General features: G+C 41.4%; 2 protein-coding genes across 10 annotated transcripts in view; both read left to right on the top strand.

The window, feature by feature from the left end:
* LOC112468403 overlaps positions 1–3,127 on the top strand; it is an 82,074-nt gene extending 78,947 nt beyond the window's left edge. Inside the window, exons 12-21 of the mRNA XM_025037554.1 lie at positions 18–195; positions 264–482; positions 582–783; positions 925–1,161; positions 1,263–1,401; positions 1,587–1,950; positions 2,218–2,430; positions 2,539–2,679; positions 2,807–2,871; positions 2,976–3,127. Of these exons, the coding sequence (XP_024893322.1) occupies positions 18–195; positions 264–482; positions 582–783; positions 925–1,161; positions 1,263–1,401; positions 1,587–1,950; positions 2,218–2,430; positions 2,539–2,679; positions 2,807–2,871; positions 2,976–3,099 (1,882 nt within the window). The 3' untranslated portion in view covers positions 3,100–3,127. The remainder of the gene's footprint in view (positions 1–17; positions 196–263; positions 483–581; positions 784–924; positions 1,162–1,262; positions 1,402–1,586; positions 1,951–2,217; positions 2,431–2,538; positions 2,680–2,806; positions 2,872–2,975) is intronic.
* A 368-nt stretch (positions 3,128–3,495) lies between these two features.
* Positions 3,496–23,278, top strand: part of LOC112468399 (kinesin-like protein KIF2A) — a 35,061-nt gene continuing 15,278 nt past the window's right edge. For 2 of the 9 annotated variants that reach the window (XM_025037544.1, XM_025037545.1), the window contains exon 1: positions 20,997–22,964. In XM_025037544.1, the coding sequence (XP_024893312.1) occupies positions 21,950–22,964 (1,015 nt within the window). In that variant the 5' untranslated portion in view covers positions 20,997–21,949. Of the gene's footprint in view, positions 4,323–17,234; positions 17,430–20,995; positions 22,965–23,278 lie in introns of those variants that run through there. The other 7 variants (XM_025037549.1, XM_025037546.1, XM_025037543.1 and 4 more) reach the window with 6 other exon arrangements.

The following is a 23,278-nucleotide window of genomic DNA, read 5'->3' as shown; positions in this document are numbered from 1 at the left end:
CACGCGGGATTTTGTAGACGTGACATCGTCATGATAGATGATGACACTTACGAGGCGCTGAATATCGTGCATGCCAGGCATCATCCGAGCCTTTTCAAGTGCGGCGACGCGGCAGCGAAGAAGCAAAGTGGCAGCTTATTCATTCTTCTGAATCGCTGCCAATCGCGACCCGGAGTGCAGTTTTTGTGGCAAGTAGCGCCGCGTTATCTTCGTTTTTTTTTTTTATATATAACTATCGTGACGTTATTATATATTCTGAAGAGACTGCATTTTGTAGGAAAACGTTGCGGCATCCCACGCGAAATGTCCAGATTCTTAACGAGAGATTCGAAGTCGTCGAATTCTGTTTGAATCCGGATAACCAGAGTATCGTCGAGAATTTGACGTCGTGTTTGAAACACATTTACCGCTTGACTAACGTTATTCTGGATCGATATTTAGCGCAGCAAGCTAAGGTTTCTGACTGGCGACGATTACACAAGGTTCACCACGTTTTTCTAATCGGACAGTTGAATAATTTATTCGATGCCCGTTACCCGCCCGCATCGCCATATTCTATCTAATTGTATTTCACGCCGCAGTCGATCTCTTCCATAATTTACATCGCCGACATATGCGAGAAACACCGCGAGAAAGTGAGGCTGTTCAACAAAATCGTCGGTAGTATCACGAAGGAAGTACGTTACGTCAAGTATTTCATCGAGTACATAGTGGACTTTGGTGCAAAAAGATCCGAGAATGATTCCATCGTGCGCACAAATGTGGACTCACACTTGGACAATCGTAAGTGTGAGCGTTAAACCCCTTCATCGTAATTGTGTAACAATAATATTATATAACTTTCGAAAATTGCGATAAATTAAAATTACGATGGGCATTCGACTGTCCGAACGTTGCGCGTTACATTTCCATCGGGATACACAGTGCACCACGTGAGAAGCACTTTGCCCGAGACCCTGACACGAATGGGGGAGAAAGACATGAAAGACCATCTTCCGGCCTCGGTGACGACCTGCAAGATGGTGTACATACCGAACATCGGATACCTCTTAGCGATAACCGGATGGAACCCGTCGCCGGCCGACAACGTCGACTTGGAAAACCTAGAGCTGAAATTCGTCAGCAACAACATACGTTATTATAAGAGCCCTAGCGCCAAAGGTTGCATTATTTTTCAATTTTTACCACAATTTCTACCCTACGCACGACATGCATTTGTAATTTCTTTTTGCGTTCGTCTGGAATTAAAATTGGTTTTTCAGAATTGGATAATACTATAGGAGATATAATGTTGAGGATAAATAAACGGGAGAGTTACATTTTGTTGAAGCTTGTGAAGTATATAAATAAGCACGCTGCCTCGATATTCAACGCGATTCAATTGTGCGCCGAATTGGACACGTGAGTGAATCAGACGCGTTAAGAGTTCTTCGCGAAGAAATTAATTAGGCAAAAGAAAAGATTAAAAAATTATAATTAAAGGAATTAATATTGAAAATAGTAAAAAGAAGCAGCTCTGAATTTATTTGACATAGGATAATATTTTTTTTGAGAAGTCTCGCTACGCGTCGTGCCGATCGTTACAGATTGCTGGCGTTTTACGTGGTCGCGCGAGAATACAATTACGTGAAACCGAACGTGGTCGACCGCCAGATCATAGCGGTGGAGCAGGGTCGACACCCCTTGCAGGAGTTTCTAACAACGTTTGTTCCGAATGACATCTATTCCGGCGACGGAAAGAGCCTCGTGAAAATCCTAACTGGCCCGAACGCTTCCGGCAAGAGCACTTATCTCAAGCAAGTTGCGCTGATCGTGTTCATGGCTCACATCGGCTGCTTCGTGCCGGCCAAATCGGCCACCATAGGAATAGTGACTCACATCCTGACTCAGATCACGTCTGTGGACAGTATCGCTCTAAATACGAGTATGTTTCTGCAAGATATGCGGCAGGTAAATAAATAACGTTCTCCAAGAAACATATATAGGCGTCTCAGAGTCGTAGTGAAAGGAGCAAATTCTGCGCGATATAAATTAAATTAATGATTATATATAATTAATTAAAAACTCTCGATATAAAAATTAATGAGTTAAAAGGAAAAATGGCCTATATGAGACTTGCATAGCCCACTTTTCCTTTTTACTCGTTAATAAATTAATCAATTGCCGAATTAATGAATTTCCTCGAGGACTTTGTTATTCTCATCGGTTTCTTTACAGATAAACTCCGCTCTTTACGCGTCCACGCCGAATTCCATCGTCATTTTGGACGAGTTCGGAAACGGAACGTCCGAAGTGAGTGGCTTGTCCCTACTCGCGGCCGTGCTGAACAATTTCGTCGAGCGAGGGACCGACTGTCCGCACATTTTCGTGGCCACGCATATGCATCGGATAATGAACATGTTACCGCGAAGCCCGATAATCGAGGAGCAGGTAAGAGCACGTCCATCTTCAGTGGCGTTCACGACATTGAAGCGATTTCCTTGAATTGCCGTTGCTCTTTCCGAACTTCTATTTCCTATTTCATATTATTTGTTACAGACTTTCGAATTTGTTACAAACGAGGACGGCTCCGTGGCGTATCTTTACAGTTTAATTAGTGGAAACGTGGGACGCAGCTTTGCACACGCGGCTGCACGAAGTGCCGGTTTGGACGAAAAGATTGTTAAACGAGCATTAGAGGTAAAGATTTCGCCTCGCGTATACTTAAAACTTTGCTTACAAAAATTACATAAATAAATGAAATAAAACAATTTAACCGGCCTAATTGGAACCATAAAAGTTCTAAAAATAAAAAGGACTTTTGTAGGTATACGAGAAATTTAAGGCTGGCGAGTTACCTCCACGATTACCGGAAGCCAAAGGCCAAGACATGTGAGAATCTCTAATAAAATTGGTCACATTTATACAATATTATACAAAGATCAGATTTGCTCGCCGCGATTAATAATAATTGTGTGATTTGTATATAATTGCAGGGCGACGCACATCATCGAACAATTACTAAAGTCAGAGAATTTCGATTTGGAAGAGTTGAAGAAGTTGGTCCGTCAATTCACGGAATCGCCAGCTGCTGCGAGGATAAACAATAAGAACAATTAAGCGAAAGAAGAAAGAAGATATTTCGCAAAACCAGTGTATCATATTAAATATTTAATTATCAAAATGTCAAAATACATATACATATAATATATTTATTAAAATATTAATTATGACATTGAATGTCTCGTTCAATTAAAGTGTTAAATACATAGTGCTTCAAAAATATCATTTTTCAATAAAAAAAAGTAATTTAGAAAGAGTTTGGTATACCGACATGGAGAGCAGAGCGCAGCTTTACCGGATGCGGTAATCGCGTAGCGTCTTTTTGGGTGCAACACAGATGTCGGCACCGGTCACCCTTGCGCCCGCCTGTGCCGATCGGTCCAACGACCTCGCGCCGGCAGATGTCGGGGCGATCGGCGCGCGCGCCGGCCGGGAGCTGGCGCTCGCGGTCTTTCCGTTGTCAATAACGGACACTGGCGGTTGGCGGTGTATCCCGGCACGAAAAGCGAACCGAACGGCCGTCCCCTCGGACGCGCGAGATACCCAAACGTCCGGAGCCGTGAGAGGTGCGATTCGGCTGGTACGCGAACGCCCCCGGGATCGTAATCGCGGGTGTCCTGTGTGTGTGAGCGCGCGCGCGGGTGTGTGTTTGCTCGCGCGTTGCTGACGCTCGACGAGGACGACGACGACGGCGAGGACGAGGCCGAGGACGGCAACGACGCGGCGCGGCGCGGAACGTTCGGCCGGGAGACGGGAGAGGAACGAGAACCGCGGTCGGATACGCACGGGCGTGCCTTGGAGCCGAGGGGAGAATCGCGGCGCGGCGACGGCGACGGTTCCCGACGAGAACGAGGATTCGCGACGAGGGACGGAAGGAACGGTGGCACGGGGAGGCAGAGGAGCGCGCGTCGTCGCGTCACCGAGGATCCCGCAGGCGGAAGAAAGGAAGGACCGGTCGCCGCGCGAGTTTGAATGCGAACGCTTCCGTAACTGTCAACCGTCGTGGTCGTCGCGCGACTCGTTCGCTGCCTCTCGCTCCCTCCCCTGCTCTCTTTCTCTTTCTTTCGCTCCCTCGCGCGCGCACACACACGCGCGCTCGCGCCCGAGTCGATTAAATCGGCCGCGCGCGCGGGGCCCGTTGGCGGCCGTGGTAGTTAACGGAGGAAGCCGGGCGCGTTTTATGGTGCCGTACGAGGTGCGCGAGACCGACTAAATGACCATGGATCACGGTACGTGCAACATCGACGTCGGCTGCAGCATCAACATCCAGAGGACCGACGGTGAGTGCGAGAATACCGTCCGAGATTATTATTGTACGCCGCGCCGCACGGCGCGACCCGCGAAGCTTTCTCACCGTCTCCGATTTCCGATCCCCGTTCTGCTCTTGCTTTCCCCCTCCTCCCCCTCTCGCGTCGATTCCTTTATTCCACCGCGAATTTCCGTCTTCTCGCACCGTCTTCGCCTTTCCTCGGTCTCTCCTATCTCCCTCTTGCTTACAATTAACGCTATCGTTACTTATGTATGTCTATCTTCTACTCCTCGTGCAATCGTCTTTTCCGTTCCTTTCCCTCCCTCCCCTCGTTCGTCCACGTCTTCCAGTCCAGTTCTTTCCCTCTCGCCTTTGCTTTTTTTCTCTCTACTGCACGCTGTATTTTCTCCTTTATTTGTTTTTGACATTTTTCTTCATTTCCGATCCCCCCCGTTGTCTCCCATCCGCTTTTTCTTCCCCTCTCCTTTCTCTCTTATCTCTATCGCTTACCTGGCCTCGCTCGTGCGTCTCCGGGTTTTTCCGCGGCCACGCGGTCGCGCGGGCCCGACCAACGCGTGACGATCACCCTGGGCCTGGGATCCCGATCACCCCGATCCTTCGATCGATCCCGACCGGCCGGCTGCTGGCCTCCGTGCCCGAACTCGCGTTCCCATATACGGGAAATTTCGTGCACGACCTTTCTTCCGCGGTTCGCGCGAGTTCTCCTCAGTTCCCCTTCGCACGCACCAATATTTGTTTTCCTTTTTTTTCCTCAGGATTTTGCTGTCCCCTTCCTTTCTTCGCTCCGTCGTCCTTTACGTAAATTGTTGTGAAGTAAATAATTAAGATCACGCGTGAAACGTAATGTTCACACGATGTACAGGTAATCCTCGAATAACACGATTAATTGGTTATTGAAAACTTTGTTATTCGAGACATAAATTCAATTTTGGAGACCACGTGCTATTGCAAACCGTGCAGTTCAAGACTTTAAATCCATGTAAAATTGGGCATTTAGTTCCCAAGAGTTTTATTTTTAAAGAATTTAAAAAGTTGTAAAGAATTTAAAGAGTTGTCACAATTTTTTACTACGCTATTCAAGTACCGTTAATCGAGGGTCATCTGTACATACATCTGATATGATCTGATATGATCTTATCAATGATTTTTGAAGAAATTTGAAACAGATAATTTTCTGATTAAAATATCGAGATAAAAGAATGAGTTTTGAGAGATAAAAGAAAAAGTTTGAGACGGATAGTTTCTCGACTCAAATATCGAGATAAGAAAATGATTATTTTCAAATTATTAGAAATAATCACTCTTGTCGTGAATTCGAGGTTTGCGACTAGCAAAAATCTATTTCTTCGCTTAAACAGAAATAATTTTATTAAAATGTATTATTATTAACATAAGTATATATTTTTATCTCGTATGTTAAACATTTATTGCACAGATACTGTAGGTCAAATGCGAAAAATGACGAACTTTTTAATCTCTTGCGACACGTTACACTTCGCGCGTTGAATTACCGGTGTACGAAAGACGACTTTAACTTCTGAGAAACGTATGGCTGACACGCGTGGGACAAAGTATCAGGGGTGACGATAACCGGCGTTTTCTTCGGGCGGAAATTGCTTCCGAGGATATTCCGTCGGCGTGCCATCCGAATTCCTTTGAGCGGGCGTAATAACGGATGTTTCGAAGCCGTCGATCGAGTCGCAAGACTGTGTGCTTCCTTTCACCGCGCGTGTTGTTCCCGACATATAGAACGAGACCGAAAATCACGTGAGCTTCCAGCACGAGCGGAGCTGCGTTCTCGTTAGCGTAATCGAAAGAGCGGAAGTCACGAAAACCCGGCTTAATTACTCTCTAAAGTACTCTGAGCCGACTCCTTGCTAATGTGCGAAAAAATTGTTGCAAAACGACCGAGATTTTCTCGAGGTTTTATTAAATAAAATTAAACGAGCGTTCTTTAAGCTAGGTAGTTACTTTGGTCGAGTTAGTTTTATCGGCAAAGTGCCCCTGCAATTCTCAAACAAATGCGGATGCTTGGCGTATCTTTTCCTTTATATTTCAAGGATTAAATAATCAGAGTTTTTAAATCGGTTTATTATTTTATTATTATTTTATTATTTTATTATTGAATTTGTATATTATTTATTTTTAAATTAAGATTAAATAATCAGATTACATATTTTTAAGTTTGACAATGGATATTATTTGATTTAAAAACGGCAATAGTTGGAAATCGTCCTAAAATTTCAATGGTTTTACAATCGTGAAGCGTTTGGGGAGAAAAAGAATTGTGCGAGACTGTATTTGCTCTCCTTTCCTGCTTGATGCTTGAAGGGTTAATCGAAGATGAAATCTTACGTTCGTGATCGCGAACTTCCGGCACGAAATCGGCGTTCTCATTTTCGCGTAAGAGCAGAAATATTAAATCCAAAATTGACGTCAGTGATGTGTCTATGCTCTCTATTGATCTCGTGATTGTTTATATACACGTGTGATGGTATCGATTGTTCGGTATACCTATACTGGCACATGTCGACAGAATTATAATCATGTAGATTGCTAACTGCGATTTCTACGCGGGTATAACTCTTTAAAGACCGTTGTACTTGTTTCCACACGTGAAACGCGTGTCACGTTTATATTTCTTACCTTAATTTTGATTTAGTTTTCCAATAGATCGATATCACTGTAATAGAAAGAACTAAATTTAATCCAGGCAGTTAGCCAGGGCGAGAGACATGTTCTTTAATGCCTTTTGCGTGTCAAGATAATTTCAAGAAACTGAATAGAAACTAATCGAGAACTCTGCAGAGAAATAAAAAGAAAATGGGATCACGAGTTATGATCATTTGAAAAAACACGATCGCCATAAATCTATCCGGTGAAATCGCTATATTCTGCCTGTTTCCGTTTCCGTAAATTCTTGAAGATATTTCCCTGTCTACATATAAGTCCTCAAAAGTTCGGGTCTCGGGAAGCTCGTTCGTTCTCGGAAACAGTCCTGGGAGAAAGAGATAGGAGCGCGGCGGGGCGGATATATCTTTCGATATTTAATTCAGCGTGCGAGCACGACCGCGCGCTGGGTTTCATGAACTATAGACGAGCTCGGGCACGAAGTTTTCGCTCGGTGCAGTCTGCACTTCGGATGCACACTCGTCGGCTCTGCTCACCGTTACGTTTGTTCGCGAGGCGGCACGCTGCGGTAGGAACGAGCGAGCGGCGTTAGGGGAGACTGGCATAATTGATCCGGCGGAACACACGACCGCCAGACACAATACTCATTTTTCGAGCCATGCGAAAATATTCCGCGTAAATGGACTGGACGGCAGCCGCTCGCCGTGTCGGGCTCTTGAATGCTTATCAGGGCATTCATAATTCGCGAGAGATCCTTAAACTCGGTTATGTGCAATATAAGTCTATATTATGTATTTCCCTAGAGTTGAACACCTATATTTTCTCCTACAAATGGAAATGCATTTTGAAATTCTATGAATATGAATGCCAATGGATAACATAACTCGACTAATTTTTTGCTCGATAAACGGAAGGAAGAAAATTTTATTTTTATATGTAAAAGAATCTTAACACAGTCAAAGAATCTTATAATGTTTCAAGAAAAGGAAATCCAAATTAGTTGTCATATTTGCGAATTTTCTTTATGTTTTTCTTTATAGTTTTTGTTATGATGATTCGATATTTACTTGGTCGATGTAGAGAGTGACCTTTTGCAAAGTTTAACCGATCTTCATAATTCAGTATAAAATTGAATTTATTATTTGCTATGTTTATGTTATTTGGATGAAGTCCACAGCCGTGTGAAATACAGCATTTACTGATTTATTAGTCTATCGGGATTTAATCTCGCAGGTAGGAGGCCGTTTGCGTACTCCATTATTTAGCACGAAATTTTATTAATTATTCCGTGTATTTGTACCGCGTGGGGGCGGCGCGGCGGACGTGAAGCCTGCATTTTCGTTCGTTGAATGCTCACCGGGGCATTCATAATTTCGCAGAGGTTCTTAAAGACCGCGCGGGAATTGCGTTATTGTTAACCACTTTACGTTGCGGCACGCATGGGAAGAAATATCATTGCGCTTTCGAGCGTTAATCCTTCTCGCGCAGTGTTTCCCAACCGGTATCGCGATGCGAATGATTCCGGATGCGCCGCGAGAAAGATTTCGATAAACGCACATTGGAAATTCAAATTAATGTTGAAAGGAAATATGGATGGGAATGAAATATTTTCCTATTTATCAAGAGCTTGTGCCAACGCACGTGTGAACGAGCATTACTTATCCCCAGTAGCATCTATTGCGCGACGGCGGGTTAACCAGGAGTTAGCCATTCCGCCGCGGATTACACGCGTTATCTTGAGTTATACCGCTGTTCTCGCGCTGCTTGGAGATAGTGTGTAAATAATTTTAAAACTCATTATTATTAAATATTACAGCTTTCTGAAAAGGCAGCAATATCATATTCGCGGAAATTTGCAATCCTCTCGACATGCAGTCCTCTCGACGAGTTAAAATTTTTGAAATCTATAATCTGCTAAATACAGGGTTTAGCCTGGTCGCAAATTTCAGGTTTTCGTCGTGTCACGTATACGAGTCACGCCGTTTTCGTGGCGCGCACCTGGCGCCCGCCAGAAATATGATCGCGTGAATCAGACCGCCCCTCGGACACTTCGGACACTTCAGTCGTTCACATACACGTTGCAAATGCGGTACGATCGATATTAGCAATGGGTGCTTCCGTTGGGACAGCCTCCCACACGATATATGTAATAGTGCGGCTCTCGAGAGGCTCGCTTTTTGCAAGCGCAAGCGAATTCGTGGCATTTCCCTTGCGCTGCGGTGCTCCTTGATGTTATTAATTTTTCGACAGATGCTGACTGTCAGATGCCAAACTCGCCAAGACGCCAGATATCGATCTCTAACATGCTGTAAGTTTCGCCTGGATAACTCAGAAGAGTTTGGAAGGCCGTCATATTTTCTAACGAATTTAGAGTCAATTTTTCCTTCGTAAAAATGGGATGAGAAGATCCGCGTGTATTTTCATGTAACTTTTCATCGTTAGTAATTCCTTTTAGCGTTAGCAATTTAAGTTTCTTAGCAGAAAAAATTCAATGATAGTCTCGTAAAACTAGAGCCGATCTGAAGTTTACGTAAAGTTTAGGAACGGATTTTGTTATTCATTTTACTCGACAGAGTTGGAAATTTAATTTTTGTTCAATATTTTAATAAAGAATTAGATTTTTCTGTTTTATATATGTATAATTACATCGGACGGTTGTAATTTTAGAAAATGATGAGACTGCCGATCGAACATCGTATTATTTTATCGATGATGCTACTTATAATTCGTCGTATTGCTCATCACGCGGTCGTGCCTGGGAACTTCGATTATTTCATACATGCGCCGCGCAATACTTTGCACAATATTAGTCCGCCAACGCGGAATATTTCTAAGGCTTCCACACGTCCTTGGGATTCAAATCGTCAGACGGTCTTTGTCACTATCCATTCGTTCGCCACAATAACGATCCGCTGACATTTGGACGTTCAGACGAATCTGTACATGAAACTGCGTTTCAAATAATTTCTGCATTGAAAGTAGGATATAAATTCTAATATTCTGTAATAGTAGTCGGAAGTTTATTCATTCCGGTCTTTACTTTGCAATGTAAATTACAACAATTTACAGTAATTCTTTGGGACATTTCTCAATTGCTTTTGTCACGTCAGAAAATTCTCTCGTGGTTCGTGAAAGTCTAAAAAGAAATCGGTGCAATTGCAAGGTTAAAGGGCGCCGGATTTGCGTGTCTAGTCTCGTACACATTTGCAAAATTTAAGATCCGAGTATTTCAGTATTCGCGGTATTCGCCGCGATCGCGTGTGGTCAGGAAATTCTTGGCGATGGGAACCGATCGACTTCCGGCTGACCATGTGTGCAGATCGAAATTGAATTACGGGCGTCGCATCAGCGCGAGCTTTATTCGTGGTCGAGTGCTATGGAATTAAAGGGAATAGCGTGTTCCGCGATGTTTGTTCCGTATAAATTTCTGCCTATAGTGGGAACAAGTCAGCCAATATGTGTGTACGTAATAATAGTCCTTATCTTTTTTTTTTTCTGCCGTTCTTTATCAGAACTTGACACTACATGTTCTACACACTAAACACAGAGGTTCGCAAACTTTATTTACTTATCCGCGATCGAATTATTTTGAATAATTATTAAGAACAAAAATTTCCAAATTGCGTGATTTTAAATTAGCAGAACAAGTGAGATCTATTTTAGAGTGATACTATAATAGATAGTAATTGATTTTTACAATCGATCTTTTTCTAGCGAAAGTCTCGAGGGAGGTCATTGTCCCTACTCGCAGAGTTTGCAATCTTATATATATAGTAATTAAAATCCCACTTAAGTTCATTCAAGATTAATTAAAGAGATACTCTCGTTGTTTATTTATTGATATGTACTTGGTTTCTTACTTTGGCTTATATTTGCGATATATCTAATTTATACATATTATTTACTCCAGTTTATATTTCCTTTAATTATGGGAAAGAGATTTTGGCGTTTGGTACTTTTCTTCATTTCAGCACGTCGAGGCTTTCCGATATCTTTCGAGTCCTCAGACTCGGAACGCAGCTCTGCTCTTTTACAAGACAATCGATATGGTTTTTATTAACGCGTTCTCTCGCATCGTTGAATGAGTCAGACCAGTCGCCAAGAAAGGCGAGGGTTTGCCAACAGCCGGTTACACGCACACGCGTGCACTGCTCGTGCACGGTTTGCGTGTTAAGGTTTTTATCCGCGGCCGCGTACCCGAAGTACCAAATCAATAATTTTGTAATTATCGATAATTGCAGCTCGCAACACTTTATGCCACCGGAAGCGCATCGATCATCTGTTTATCGCGGACCGCACCGCTTATCTGCGCTCACCTTGAGTGCACGTATATGCACCTCTCTCTCTCCTTGTTTCCTACGCAGTGCATAATTTTATTTATATGTATGCTCTCCTCGCGAGATTGGTTTTCACATCTTACAATCACAATTTGCAATTGATCGCAATTATACAGTGGAAAAAAGTTGAATCTCATGCGAATGTGCGGCGTAATTTTTTTCACAGATCTTTTTAGCAGAGCTTCACGTTTAGTTCCTCGTTTCCTAAAGAAGTTATTCGAGGTTGCGGGGAATTTCCGGCACTTTGACAGATACACTCGCCAAGTTTCGATTCGACCTTCTCCAATTGGCGGCTAATTCGTTACGTCACCGCACTCACCGCGCGATTCCTGCTGAATGGGTGCCATTGAGTTCTGCGGTAACGAACGTTTTGGTTCGTTAGCAAACTTACCGGGCGGGCCGATTAATTCGCGAGAATTTCTGACACAATTGCCGTAACGCCGCGCGCGAGTTTTTCACGGACGGCATCGCAACGCGCGCTCTTCACGCATAACGCGCACAGATCGTCCTCGATATACATATAACGCAGGCCGCCGCGCGAATTCCGCGAGAAATGTTCTGAAACGGGGAATGAGAGACGCACATATTCGCGTGTAACAGTTTTTACGCAGCATGATCAGCGAAACGCGTCGTTGGACTGCAATTGCATCGTTACTTTGTTACGAGAATTAAATGGAGAACTTTGTTACAAGAACTAAACCGCACAGGAAGGAGATATTATATTTATATGAAGCATTTGATCTTTTACGCGAAAATAACAGCTTCTAAAATTTCCCTTTAAATTGTTCTCTTTGATCTGCGAGCTCAGCGATACTTGGAGCTTACTTGGAATTTACTTGGAATGCATTTGAATTAGGGGTATTATATATAAATCTTTGGCCAAATATTTTAGAAACAAACTTTTATAAAATTATTATAACATTATTACTTTATTTTATTTTTATTTTTGTAAGATTATTACTTATTTCTCTTTTAACACACCGTCGTCATGTAAAATTAAGATTATATTTTTGCAAACCGGTATAGAACAGTCTCAATTCGTTATTCTCACGCGTTCTGACGTCGAGGTACATGACTCGAGGTAATCGATGCGACGACGAAAACTAATATACTCGTTATTGTTCGTGTCGTTCGGAAATGCATAAAGGCCTCTTCCGCCTGTTCGCATTCAAAGTGTCAATCGGCCGAGTTGCACCTAGTTGTTGCCGCATAACGCGCTGCGTTTACTATTGTCCATATTTAAAGCGTCTGGCCTTCGCGACCTGAAAAAAAATGGCATTGCACGTGCAGTCTGTTAATGATCTGGAAAACGTATTGGCTGCGTCTCTTTTTGCGCGCATTTAAAGAGAAACAGCGGTTGCTATTTGTCGCGTGTGATTCAGCGTGCACTCATTGCCAGCCAGACAAACGATACTTCAATTCAGACCTAATCAGTGGATCTTTGATAGTTCGTGTCTTCTATTTTAGTTTCACTTTATATCGATCTGCCGAGTTGACGGATGCCCGCTAAGAATTTCGAATCTCAGGGATTCTAGGGTTGAGAGTTTGATTTGTTCAGAGAAATGCAGATCTCGCGAGTTGTCCGCGGGCTGCTTGGATAACCCACGCATTCTAATGTGCTCGTCCCGTTGCAATTTCTTTCCATCCCGCGCATTAACGGGCATTCACGGACAACGCGCGTCTATTTTTGTCCGCGCTCTATTTCGGCCGCAGTATATCTGAAGCTTGGTGAGCGACAGTGGACAGATATTCAAGTAGGTGCACTTAAGACGCCTGCACCGAAGGCTGAGAGTAATGCGCCACTCGCAACAGGACGCGCATGTTTGATTAGCAAGTGGGGCACGTTCGTCAATTACGCTCCGCACGACGGCGTTATTAATTGCATCGCGCCAAATGATGATAATAAGCGCGCGGCGATCGCACATAAAGTATAACGTGTTATACTGGTGGTCGATTTTCGAGAGTTTAGATATTTCCAAATCGTAAGATCTTGAGAATTTTCGGAAACGTGATTCTTGGAATTTTAGATAGTGCAAACTTTTTGGTTATTATGTTTTCCTGGTATTTTGTCAATTTTTGTGAGACTATTAATTTTCACGATTTAAAATGGACTGTCGCGAATAATTCGGGACGTGCACACTTTGCGATGCGTACATAATAACAAAGTAACTTATTGATGCAATCCTGTACTTCGGACGCGGTGCAACAAGTGGCTGACACGCATTCTGCGTGTAATCCCACTGTGCGTTACAGATAACGCCCGCACAAATAATCTCAAAGATAGGTATCCTCGACAGACATGGAGATACCGGAGTAAAAGGATCGATGACTAATTTCGTCGACATATCCCGGTCACCGCGATTAATCTCGTATCTAGATCTCTACGTTCTGGCAAGTTATTGGAAAGGAACGTGGAATTCCGTCTTTTAACGAAATATATATGCATTGAAGCAAAATTGATTTTATTAAATGCGAAATATTTTTCAGATGTAACAATTAATATTGTAAAATTAGAAACTTTCCAATTTTAACGATTAATTTTCAGGATTTTTAATAATTATTTCTGTGTGCATTCCTTTATACAATTGTGCAATTAACTCGATGAAATGGGACGAAAATTAAATTTGGAAATTAAATGTTAAATTAAGGAGCTATGATTGATCTTGTTATAAGTATACTTAGTTCAAAGATTTTATATTTTTACATTCAGCTTTATATTAGAGATATTAAATGTTTTTATATAATTGACATTCACGTTGACATCGAATTACTTTCCATAATCGAGTTATTCATCAAATCAAATATGTGACACTGGAAATGTATCACATTAAATCGCGTACAGAAAGTTTAGCTCGAGAAATTTATCAGATATTAATTAGAATTCACAGTCTCTATTATAACAAATCTTTCTCTTTGTCCAATAGATTATATTATTTGTTGTTCATAATCAAACATTTTATTTTGACTAACAATCTCGCATTTCCAAATTAATAATACAGTACGGAAAATTAATTGATTATACAACACGAAAAGAAAATGTTGGTAAAAGCCTGATTTATTTATTCTCCTTAATTAATATTATATACTCACGAAAACGTTTCCGTAAAATTGAATACAATGTTATGCTTTTCCATGCCTGGTGAAAATCTGATACGCAGGAATGCGTGCGTCACGCTGTTTAAGGTACAAGATCCTTCTCCCTACCATGTACGTAGCTGGTGATAAAAAAAAAGAGGTGCAGAGATACTTGTATAGTCCTCGTCCGAAAGCGCACCGCGAGTCGTCGAGAGTCGCACGCACGTGGGCGCCGCAGCCTTATAAGGACGTCCATAAGGAGCCTCTCTCAGCTCACCAAACCTCACCTTGCCTTATCTTATCTTACGTCATTTGCCGTCCCTGTGCGTCGAGTGCTCCAGTGTCTTGCATCCCCACGAAATCCATTCGCTCACTCGCCTGCTCGCGCGCACTCCTGCGTGTAGCCCAAATTCCACTTTCCCTTGTTGCCACAGCGTTGCTACAGTCCTCTCCGCACATACACGCTTAAAAAAAAAAATCCGCGTTTATCGCTTTGATCGAACAGAAAGATACGTTTGAGACTAAAGTGAAGTTCCATGCAAAGATACAATCTTTCGCGGGTTTTCTAAATATTTTTGAAGGCTGTTCATTACAAGTATAACGAGTACCGTAATATATTTCCAAGTTTTTGCTTTCTTATCTTTTTGAAAATTTTTTTATTCTGGTCTGCATTCTTCAGTGTGATATAATTTTTATGATATATGTACCGTTTTACTTGAAGATTTTATCTAGGTTTATCATGCAATATTATTTTGTCGAATTTATACATCCGTATTTTATTATAATTTCGAAATTTTAACAAGGTTCAACATAAGATGATTATTTCGTTTCGCTTCCATTTGCTTAATCCCATCTTACGCGCCCACACGTATTTCGATCTCTTATAGAGCGTCCCGAAGAGGAAATGTGATCGGCAAGAGAAATTTGTGTTCCGCGTTACGTATTCTCAAATGTCGTCTACGATACCGGGTTTCGCGAAATGAAACTGGAACGACCGCGAGCGGTAGAAAGTAAATCGGAGGCGCCGCACAATGATATCGCATCTTTTTCCGCGATTCTCATAGCCGGAGAGCAGACGCAAGGAGGAAGCGAAACGTCAATCTGTCGTCATCGTCTTTCACGGATGATTAAAACTGTATAAAACGCTCAAGCTCGCGTGACATCGCGTCGCCGGTAAATAGCAAAAGATAAACGTGTGTATCGATCTCTCGTTTATATCGCGCGCATCGATTTTCAACGGACTGCAATTTTACCGAACGGGAAATTCTCCGTAACGGAGAATCGCTGGCGCAATTAAGCCGGCATCGCTCGGATCTCGCTCGATTTTTTGCTGGAATTTTAGTCGATCACGAATCGTGGTTTTACGTATTTTTTTTATCAAAGTAAAAAATTCTATTTGACTTGAAAAATTTCATAACGGCATTATTTAATCAGAAGACAAAGTTAAATGTGATATTAAACGTGGAATGCTCGTACTAAGCTAGCTTGTCGTTATTTTATCTCTTGGCAATATAAATTGATAAAGTCTTTACTCCAAGAATGGAAAATCATTTTGTGCGGTGGATGAACACTTAAAGAAAATTGCTAGAGATATTATAGATAGAATGTGCCAAAGATCGTTTGTCATAGATCACCGCGCGTAACATGAGAAGGACGACGGTATTGGCGTTTCGCCAAGGCACGCTCGATTCGGCGCTTGTCTTCATCAGTTTTACGAGAAACGTGGGGCATCGTTCGAAAACGGCAGTGTCTTTATAAAATACGAAACTATTTTAAACGTAACACATATATCACAAGCTGCTCGAGCATTGTTGCAAGGTGCGATAATTACTGCACAGTTATATACGAGGCACCGTTCATCGTAGATAAACTTCTAATTACTATATGGGGGTGTTATCTGCGATTTGCTATCTGTGCGAACATAGTGCTGTTACCTTACAGTTATTTTGTCGTGTACATAATAAATAATTTCAACGCTACCTATGCATTTATAATGGACGCTAAGTATGCGATTTAATAATACGATGGCTCTCACGTGTCATTTTTAGATGTAAATGTTGCACGCGAATATTTTTAACACCTGCACACGAAGGAGGATGATATAATACTCGTAGGCTTTTATGGCTGTCACATATAGTGCGCGCAAAGGCGTCGGAATTTATCGTACGGATAAAAGCACAATGAGTATTCAAACATATATCATTTGATGTTAAATGCAAAATGTATAATTTTTATCCATTAGCAAAGAATTAAGTCTAATATAAATTTTTATATATTGATGTGAAAGAAATTCTTATAAGAGAAATTCTAAAAAAAAATCAAATTTTTTATAGATGTTATTAATTTAGAATCGTAATAAACTCTGTTTTACATCTTAACTTCTGCAATTTAATTTGTGCAAAATCGATGTTTATTGACAATTTGCAGAAATTAAGATTTGTTGATTTGTTTGCTGATAATTGCACGGTGTTAAATAGTTTTTACAAGTGTAAAGTTACAGAACAATCTATCTGATTCATGCAAAACTCGATTTGCCTTCCTCCTCCTCCTCTTTATTGGCGTCTTTACAGCAACGGTGTGCTACGCAGGCGTGCGTACAGTGTACATATACATATGTAACAGTTCGGGGCCACGTTACCTAGCTCAACCTTGTCGAGCAGCGCGTAGCCCAGCTGTTCCAGCACTGGTGCCGTTAGCAACCTAGCTGTAGAACCTCGTATTCGAGCCCGGGTCTCGGCTGGTCGGTAACAAGCTCGAGTTCTCCTGCAAAGTGGCGGTCTTTCGTGTCGTCGTCAAGAACTAAAGAACGACTACGCCGTTTGCCTTCCTTCCACCCACACGCGACTACATTGGTACCGTCGGCGCCGTCGTGAATGCCTCAACACTGAAATTACACTGATTCCGGGTGTACTCCAGATGCGTCGTGTTTCGGATATCCGTGTATTGTGACTGGTTGTTCGAGAAAATGGCGAAATCATGTTGCGAAGCAGCTGATCTGAGACAACTTTGATCTTGACAACTTTGTTCGACATGAGATTACAAGATGATTGATAGATTACGTGATTGATGAAAAAGTGATTCTGGGTTTTAAATTAAATTGCACGTTAATTTTTGGTTTAAGTTGAATTTAAATCCAATGTTATTTATGCGCTTATAATATTTATCATCGTCATGGCAAACTCATTGAAAAAACAAGGATGTTTCGCATAATTAAACAAAATATCATAAATTATTACTGATCCCCTTAAATTTATATCGATTTCCGCAACAGTCAGATTGACGTTAATTTACAAACTTGAGCTATCTTAGCCTAAACATTTTCGTTCTTACAAAATGCACATTGCTCACTGCTTTCGTATATGTTCATTCTCTCGTTTTGCTTTTCATCCGTACATTTTTTCACACGCTCGCCCACTCGTTCGTTTGCTCGCTCGTTCGCGCGCTACTCTTATTACGCATCACGGTTAATGACTTAATTTTCTGCAGTGTTTTTTGTACTCCGCATAGGTTACCATAGGTCTCAATTACTTCTTGGGTTCATGATCTGAAAAATCATCCGCGATGGGATGACGATTAGGAATGCAGCCCGATGCTTCGGTGCACGGAAGCCATTAATACTTTACGTGCGCGAAATACATAGGGCATGTATCGATTTCAGTATAATTTTATAATTTATGCAGCGAACGAAGAGGCACGAATGATATACCGACGATGAAATTCGGGAATTAATTTTCATTTTGAAAACGTTGAATTTTGATTTATATTGAATAAATTATTGTCAATTATTTAATTATTTTTCTAGGACATTTAGAGCTTCGCTGTTTATTCATTTTTTAGGTTGCATTCCGAGGTTTTCATTAGAAACTCGTATGTCCGCTTTTACCAAGCAGATTAACTTTAATCTCGGTTTAACTTATTTTTTATCTTTTTCTAGTTCTAAGAGTTAGAACGAGAAGAATTCTTTTAATTCTTAAAACTTAGAAAAAGATGAAAAGTAAGTTAAACCGGAGATTAATCTGCATCTGATAGAAATAAACATTAATCTTTTATAACTTGAAAATCACTCTCGATGGTAAAGCTTTCATTCGATCGTTAGTTAGTTTTTTTAATTTAGTTTCTAATCACATTGCGCTGTAGGTTACAAGGTATATCTTATTAATTGCTTTCTATTTTCATTTCACTTATGGTAATCTCGCGAAGAAATTGATCGGGATCAATAGCATTGGTGCATACACACCCCTACACGCGTGCGCGCATACAAATTATTTCTCTATAGAATCTCTGCTTTGTGTATCGACGATACAATGTAACATCCTCCGCGTGCACGGTTTACACATGACGGATCTGCGACGCAGGAAGCCGCTGCTTAAATTTAATGTTCAATAGACCGTACGGCTGGACCCCCGAACCGAGCATTTTAATGCCTCGTTTAATCGGGATGCGGCCGAAATGCATTTGAATAGAAATCGGGAACGACGACGCGTGCCGATCGCATCGTTCTCTTCACTACTGTTTCTGTCTCGACTTTGGTTCCGTATTATGCATGGAAATTACAGCTTATTGCGCGCTAGAAAACAGGTAGCTTAACATCAGTCAGGGTCGTCGAATCTATTTTAGTACGACTATTAGAGTTTTTTCAGAAGAATCACCAATCTTGTACATCTAACGTATGTGTATTTGTAATAATTCGCTATAAAATATTTTTAAATGATTAATATTAAATTAGAGAATGCAATTAGTTTATAAACCAGCGTTGAAAAATTGCTTTAAAGTTATTGGTGTAGAAATTAAGGTGTTTTTTTTTTAAGTGGCGTGGCGAGAAAGAAATATACTTACGGCGACCGTACCTGTCGAAGAGGCACGGTGCGTTTCCGCGATGCAACAGTCGTCTGCGTGTGTAGGAAAGGCTCGACTTCCGAGTGTACTGTAAATAAATATGGGCTGGTACCGTGTGGTCACGCACCGGGAGCTTCGTGTCGCGTATCGCGAACGTTAGATAAACCTAGTGTCACATACATCCGCATAGAAGATCCTCGGTGATCGATCAAGCGGGTCGAGATATATTTTTCCTTCGAAGCTAGGAATCTGTCAACACTTTCTGCATTCTGACTTGAATTGACATTACTTGGCGATGTACGAAATTGTCTGAATTATGAATAACGTTCTTCAAAAATAAATTAGCAGCAAAAAGTGGAAAAAAAATTAACGCAGAATTAATTTTTGCGAATTTATATTAATTTTTTATGAAAGATCCGAATTTTCTTGCGAGACATTTATTTTCTGTATATCCCTGATTAGAAATAATGAGAAAATTCTCATCGAAGAAAAATTTATTCCAAATTCGTCGACGAACATTTAGGATCGGTAAACGCATATCTGTAATCTTTCACTTCCTACTTATCAAGTTGGGAAAATCAGCCGCGAAAATTCGCATAGTACTGTCTAATCGTTAACGAGATGCCGTTAAATGCTTCTCATTATCGTTCGCGCTGCAATCGACGATACAAATCGGCCGCGGCGTCAGTTCACCTTCGACCACCGCGCGGTTTGCTCGATTTCGCTTGCGGCTTTAGGCAATTTCTCATTCCGAAATAGCTCCTGAATTATTTCCCGTATACAACTGTTCGAAGACTATTCTGTATCGATTCCTCGAGTGACATTCGTGCCGCGAGTCGTGCCGGAAAAATCTACTTGCCGTCGATCGTGACATTAACCTTCGTAATACTAAACACGCATATGTGAGAGAAGTTGAAATTCAATCAATATTCGAAATAAACACAATTTTTTTATTAATTTTATAATAATTAAATATTTTTTAACTGGTCACGTACGAGTCGCGGTGGATTTTTTTCTTGTTTCACAGTACGATAGACAATATTTTAATTTTAAAATTAACCATGAACTTTTAATACTTTTCAATTTGGCATACAATGCCGGCATCGCTGCGATGTTTCTTTATGGCCGGATGATTCGCATGCATCTCGTCGAGCGGAATCAAGCGGAATCGGTATCGTGACCGATAGCGCATAACGCCGGGGCTCATCGAGGCGGGCCGAGAAATTGTTTATATGGTGGGGGCCCCGCACCGGGCGAAATTACCTCGCTCTGGGAGTCATAATAAATGCGTTTATGAAACGCTGCTCGGTGAACGTTGTCAGTCGATCGAGTCTCGCGTCGCGCGACGCTGATACATCGCGGATGCGTCGACGCCGATTATCTCGATGCGATGGCCGCTCCAAATAGCGAACGCGCGAACTTTTGGTGCGACGTTAATTATCCCGCCCTAGTTTCGCTCTATTAACTACTTCGTCGCGTTACACGCTTCGTAAAGTAAACGACCGTGCCCGCGGGGTCTGCGAGTTACACGTGCGACGAAAAATGAAATCGAAGCTTTGCGAAATTAGGAAGAATGGAGTTGGAGTCACGTTGCCCTAAAAGGGATTTAAGGGAGAAATCTGAAAAAATTAATATATTATAGAAGATGGAAATTTCTTCTTAAATGTTACACTTAAATAATAAATTATTTATATAAAAGAAAATAGTTATAATTACAAATTTTAGAATTTATTTTATTTGTAAAAAGAGAAAATAAATTGAAAGGATAGAAAGATTTGAAATAAATATTTTATAAACTGTATAATTAAGCTTAAGAATTAATCTTTTATATTTGCATTCATATTCATCTGTATATTATTTGTAAGCCCATAAGTTAGACATACCGAGGATTGTTCATACAAGTGCGTTTATTCCTGGATCTCAAAGAGCAGTCGGTAGGGCGAACATGCTCCCGAAAGATAATCCGCGATCGCATCTCGAAGACGGTGAAGAAAAAGACAATGTCTTCGGAGTCTAAAAGCCTGCCTCCGCTTTTTAAAGATCGGAACAAAAGTGCCACGAGGAATTTCATGAATTTTCGCCGCGGCGTCGCGCGCGTGGCGGGCATTGTACGGGATTAAACCTGCACGTTCCTGAAGAGGTTCCCGACGAATCGATCGTGCGAGTCGTCTACGGTTCTTCGTTGCCTTCGATTCGGCGATATTTTCAGTGATATCTTTCGCGCAAAGTACAACGACAGCAAGAAGGTATCCAGGTTCGAGCGAATTGTCACCGATGATGAAGTAGTGCGAACGTTGTGCCAATCTTTTCATTGACTTCAACAGCGTAAATGGAGCAAGAGCTGGTTACCATGAGACATTACGAGATGACTATATAGCAATATAATCTGCGAGAATTCGTGAGAAAAGCGCAAGAATCGTATCGGAGTTAATGTATCGTGAGAAAAGCGCAAGAATTTATGTGGGAGTTAATATATCGGAATTTATATGGAATTATTATTGATGATGAGATAAAACATAGACATTACAACTTCTTAACGCCAATTTATTGTAAATTAATTATAAATAAATTATGAAACGCACATTAAGAATAATTTGTTTATAAAGAATTGTTGCGGAGGACAAAATATAAGTGATAAATACATGTGAATATACGTCATAGTAATTAGACGTCAAGAAAATTACTGCTGATAATAAGATAATTTAAATCGTTCTTTTTTAAAATCGAATTTTTTTTATCGATTTGCTGTAAATTCAATATGGATTGGCTATCTCTTTGCGTCTGTGGCACAAAGCACGATTCCAACGATAGGAAGATCGAGAAGGACGTAAAGCGCAAAAAGAGCAAGAAATCTAAAAAGAATCCCAAGCAGAAAGGCTCTCGCAAACCGCCGCCGTTCATCGTCGACGAGTTCTTGCGCAAATCGCAAGACGAACAGCCGAAAGAAATCGCGGAAAAGGAACGGACGAACGGAGAAATTGTTAATTACCTCAATGATTGCGCGAAAAGTCAGATCGGCTCGACTGATCAAACTGATCCATCGAAAGTCAACGGTTCACCATCTTATCAAATCGGCAGCGATTATGAGAGAAGCTTTGAGAAGTGTTTCAAGAACTCGGAAAGAAACGCGAGCGAATCCGCTCGAAAACCATGTGATATCGATTATCACGACAATGTGATGCTGCATTCGAGACGCGCGTCGAGCACCGCGGACGAAAACGAGAAGCAAGTCAAGTGTGTCTCGGATGAGGGAGAACACAACGAAGAAGAACTGGACGAATTCATCCCGAGGTCCGGAGAGCTCGAAGATTTATCTTGGACGTCGGAAATCGAGGACAGACGGGATACGGAATCGAATTTTGATAGAGAGCTCGGTGAAAGAATTTCGTCCAGAATTAATTTTGCTAAAGAGGAGCAAGGAAAGTCGAGGGCGAAAGCTTCTCTGAAGAAAAAAGGGGCCAGGAACATTCTTCCACCGATCAAAGGATTATCTCGCGCGGAGGCTCGCATGGATAATGAGGAACTGCAAGCGCACGGAGAGACGAATAAATTTGGTTTTAAGAAAAGCGCGGCGTTTCACGAGCGGCTCGAGGCTCGACGGAAGTTGAACTCGTGCAGCTTCGAGGTTCGACCGTTCGAGGATGAAGAACAAAGCGGAAAGACGACGAGAACTCGGGGCGAGGGGTCCATGATACCCAGACTTGCGTCTCCACTGCGACAGGGAATGAATTCGATCAAGAACGACAGCGATAAATCAGAGATCGTGCAAAATGGTATAAAACATATCGTTGCGCATGAAAAATTATGTGCACATGGGATATTGAAAAATTACATGCACATAAGATGTTTAAAAATGAAAAAATAGAAATGTAATACTCACCTTTCAATTCTTGGTCTTAGAAAATGGCTTTCGATTAAATTACTGTTAAGAGATATTAATTTTTATGAAGAAGTGCCTTATTATTTTTTTTTAGCTTGGCATTATTGTTACTGCATTGAATGAAATAATATGTGTTTAATTTAAATCTTATTTATTATGCATTATGGCACTTAATTTGACCCATGAAATAAAAGCCTTCTATAGAGA

Source organism: Temnothorax curvispinosus, unplaced genomic scaffold, assembly GCF_003070985.1.
Source record: "Temnothorax curvispinosus isolate PA1 unplaced genomic scaffold, ASM307098v1 QBEX01018442.1, whole genome shotgun sequence".
NCBI classification, from domain to species: domain Eukaryota; kingdom Metazoa; phylum Arthropoda; class Insecta; order Hymenoptera; family Formicidae; genus Temnothorax; species Temnothorax curvispinosus.
This window is presented reverse-complemented; position numbering and strand designations above follow the sequence as displayed.